Source organism: Tasmannia lanceolata, unplaced genomic scaffold (assembly GCF_043159265.1).
Source record: "Tasmannia lanceolata isolate RefF3 unplaced genomic scaffold, GAP_Taslan_0.1 ptg000018l, whole genome shotgun sequence".
In the NCBI taxonomy this organism is placed as follows: Eukaryota; Viridiplantae; Streptophyta; class Magnoliopsida; order Canellales; family Winteraceae; genus Tasmannia; species Tasmannia lanceolata.
Window position 1 is genome coordinate 20,768,305 of NW_027518695.1, and position 2,892 is coordinate 20,771,196.

Sequence of the window (2,892 nt, forward strand, 5' to 3'; positions counted from 1 at the left end):
AGAAGAGACCCTCATCCAGCCTAGGGTGAAGTTTGGGACCCTAATGCTGAGATTCGGATAGATTTGGCATGAGCCGGAAAGGTTTAGGGTTTAGTCAAAATGGGGTGTCTACAGTAACATGGAAGTCTATGTGGATGATATGCTAGTCAAAAGCCGAAGTGCGCAAGATCATGTCTCCGACCTGAGAGAAACATTCCAAGTCCTAAGAGAGCATAACATGAAGCTCAACCCCAGCAAGTGCACATTCGGTGTCAGCTCGGGAAAGTTCTTGGGGTTTATGGTAAGCCAAAGAGGGATAGAGGCCAATCCAGAGAAGATCAAGGCCGTGGTGGAGCTCACTCCACCGAAAACCATCAGAGAAGTACAACGGTTAACCAGGATGGTGGCCAAGCTGGGGCGCGTCATCTCAAGGTCCGCAGAGAGATGCCTGCCTTTCTTCAACGCCGTCAAAGGGATCAAGACAGCACCTTGGACAGAGGAGTGCCAGATCGCGTTCGAGGAGCTGAAGCAGTACTTGTCCTCCCCACCGCTGTTGACAAAGCCAGAGCCGGGGGAGGAGCTGCTCCTGTACCTGTCCATAAGCCCCATGGCATTGGCAGCCGTGCTAGTTCGAGAAGAGCACAACCAACAGAAACCGATCTACTATGTCAGCAAGGTCCTGCACGATGCTGAGACCAGGTACCAGCGGGTTGAGAAACTGGCGTACGCCCTGATCATGGCGGCCAGAAAACTGAGGCCATATTTTCAAGCCCACACAATAAAGGTACTGACCGATCAGCCGCTCAGGCAAGTTCTCCACAAACCGGACACCTCGGGGCGTCTTGTAAAATGGGCCGTGGAGCTGGGCGAATTTGATATCCAATACCTGCCTAGGCCAGCCATAAAAGCTCAAGTGCTGGCAGACTTCGTGGCTAAATGCATCATCCCCCGGCAGAGCACCGAATCTGAAACTGTCTTAAGTCCGGTTGTGGAGAAGGTAACCACAAGTGGGGAACGAACAGAAGCCGAGACTGAACCAGTAAGAACAGAAATTGTCCCCGTACCGGCAGAACAGGATCCATCGACCATCGAACCACTCTGGGAAGTGTACGTGGACGGATCTTCGAACAAGGGTGGCTGTGGAGCCGGTTTGATTCTTACCGGGCCTGACAACTTCGCTCTGGATTACGCCCTAAGGTTCAGATTCCGTGCGTCCAAGAATGAGGCAGAATATGAGGCCCTCCTCGCCGGAATGAACCTAGCAGTCCAGACCAGCGCTCAAAGACTGAAGGCGTACTGCGACTCCCAGCTGGTTGCGAACCAGATCCAAGGAGTCTACGAAACCCGCGACGAGCGCATGATTAAATATCTCTCCAAGGTCTGCCAGTTGGCTAGTAAGTTCAAAGACTTCGAGGTCGTCAGGATTCCTAGAACGGAAAATGCAAAGGCGGATGTGCTATCTAAGCTGGCAGAATTCGGTTACACCACTCTAGGAAGTATATGTATGGAGTTTCTGCAGAAATCTAGTATCGAGAATGAGGCCGTCGAGGTAATGCAGGTAGAGCGCGAGCCGTGCTGGATGGACGAAATCGTCGAGTACCTACGTAGCGGGAAGCTTCCCGAAGCGAAGAAGGAAGCCCGCAAAGTAGTACAGAGAGCAGCCCGATTTTCCCTCGATGGTGAGAGCCTGTACAAAAGGTCGTACACCCTCCCATACCTAAAGTGCCTTCGGCCAGGCAACGCCGCATACGCCCTACAAGAGACGCACGAAGGGATTTGTGGGGAACACATAGGGGGCAAGGCCCTGGCAATCAAAGTACTGCTGAGAGGCATGTACTGGCCAACCTTAAGGCGAGACACTCTGGACCTGGTCAAGAAGTGCGAGAGATGCCAAAAGTTCTCTCCCACCATCCACCAACCTGCTATATCCATGGCCCCGATCATCAGCCCACTCCCTTTCGCAGTATGGGGGATGAACATCTTGGGCCCCTTTCCACCAGCCTCCGGAAGACGCGAGTTCGTCGCGGTAGCCATTGACTATTTTACCAAGTGGGTGGAGGCCGAACCTCTAGCTCAGATCACAGAGCAAAACGTACAGACCTTCTTCTGGAAGTCGGTCGTTTGCAGATTCGGGATACCCCGCGTCTTGATAACGGACAACGGCAGACAGTTCGACTGCCGAAACTTTCAAAAATTCTGCTCTGACTTGAAGATCGAACAGAGATTTACTTCAGTGGTGCACCCTCAGACGAATGGGCAGACAGAAGTAACGAACATAATCCTGCTCCAGGAGATCAAAAAGAGGCTAGTCGATGGGCAGATGAAATTTATCATGTCCTATGGGCGTATCGTACCACCCCGCGCACATTAACGAGGGAATCACCATTTAACTTGTCCTTTGGGACGGAGGCCAAAATACCCGTCGATGTGGGCGCCCCGTCTCCCAGAGTCACCAACTTCAATGAACAACTCAATGGAGATGGGCTCCGCGCAAATCTCGACTTACTGGAAGACGGGAAGAGTCCCGAATCAGGGTCGCCGCCTACAAACAGAAAGTGTCCAACTATCATGATTTGAAGATACGCCCCAGAGAATTTCGAGCTGGGGATCTAGTCCTAAGGAAAGCTGCTATCTCCCAACCGAAGAAGGTCGAAAAACTCTCCCCGACCTGGGAGGGGCCGTACCGAGTGAGAGAGGTGATTCGCCGAGAAGTTATAAACTGGAAATGCTTGGGGATCACCTGCTACCCCATGCCTGGAATTCAAAGAACCTCCGAAAATACTATCAATAGATGACCACTTGGCATGAAAGCGAATGTCGTTGTAAGCGCTCGAATATGAATGATAAAGAGGATACTGTTTCTTTGTAAATCTTCGAGCAAACCTACTTGGAAACCCAGTTCACTAAAACTTG

General features: G+C 51.7%; 1 protein-coding gene across 1 annotated transcript; it reads left to right on the forward strand.

Moving 5' to 3' along the window:
* Positions 1 to 379: 379 nt before the first annotated feature.
* Positions 380 to 2,556, forward strand: LOC143850171 (uncharacterized). Its single transcript, XM_077359446.1, has 3 exons — positions 380 to 763; positions 935 to 1,808; positions 2,270 to 2,556. The coding sequence occupies exons 1-3, from the start codon at positions 380 to 382 to the stop codon at positions 2,554 to 2,556; spliced, it is 1,545 nt and encodes a 514-aa protein (XP_077215561.1).
* Positions 2,557 to 2,892: the final 336 nt, after the last annotated feature.

What these genes read in the sequence shown, in the direction of transcription:
- LOC143850171 (XM_077359446.1), top strand. Translation starts at nt 380, where the DNA reads ATGGTGGCCAAGCTGGGGCGCGTCATCTCAAGGTCCGCAGAGAGATGC. An exon ending in TTCAAGCCCACACAATAAAG is followed by an intron (nt 764 to 934) that starts GTACTGACCGAT and finishes ATCCCCCGGCAG; the next exon opens with AGCACCGAATCTGAAACTGT. An exon ending in AATCAAAGTACTGCTGAGAG is followed by an intron (nt 1,809 to 2,269) that starts GCATGTACTGGC and finishes ATCCTGCTCCAG; the next exon opens with GAGATCAAAAAGAGGCTAGT.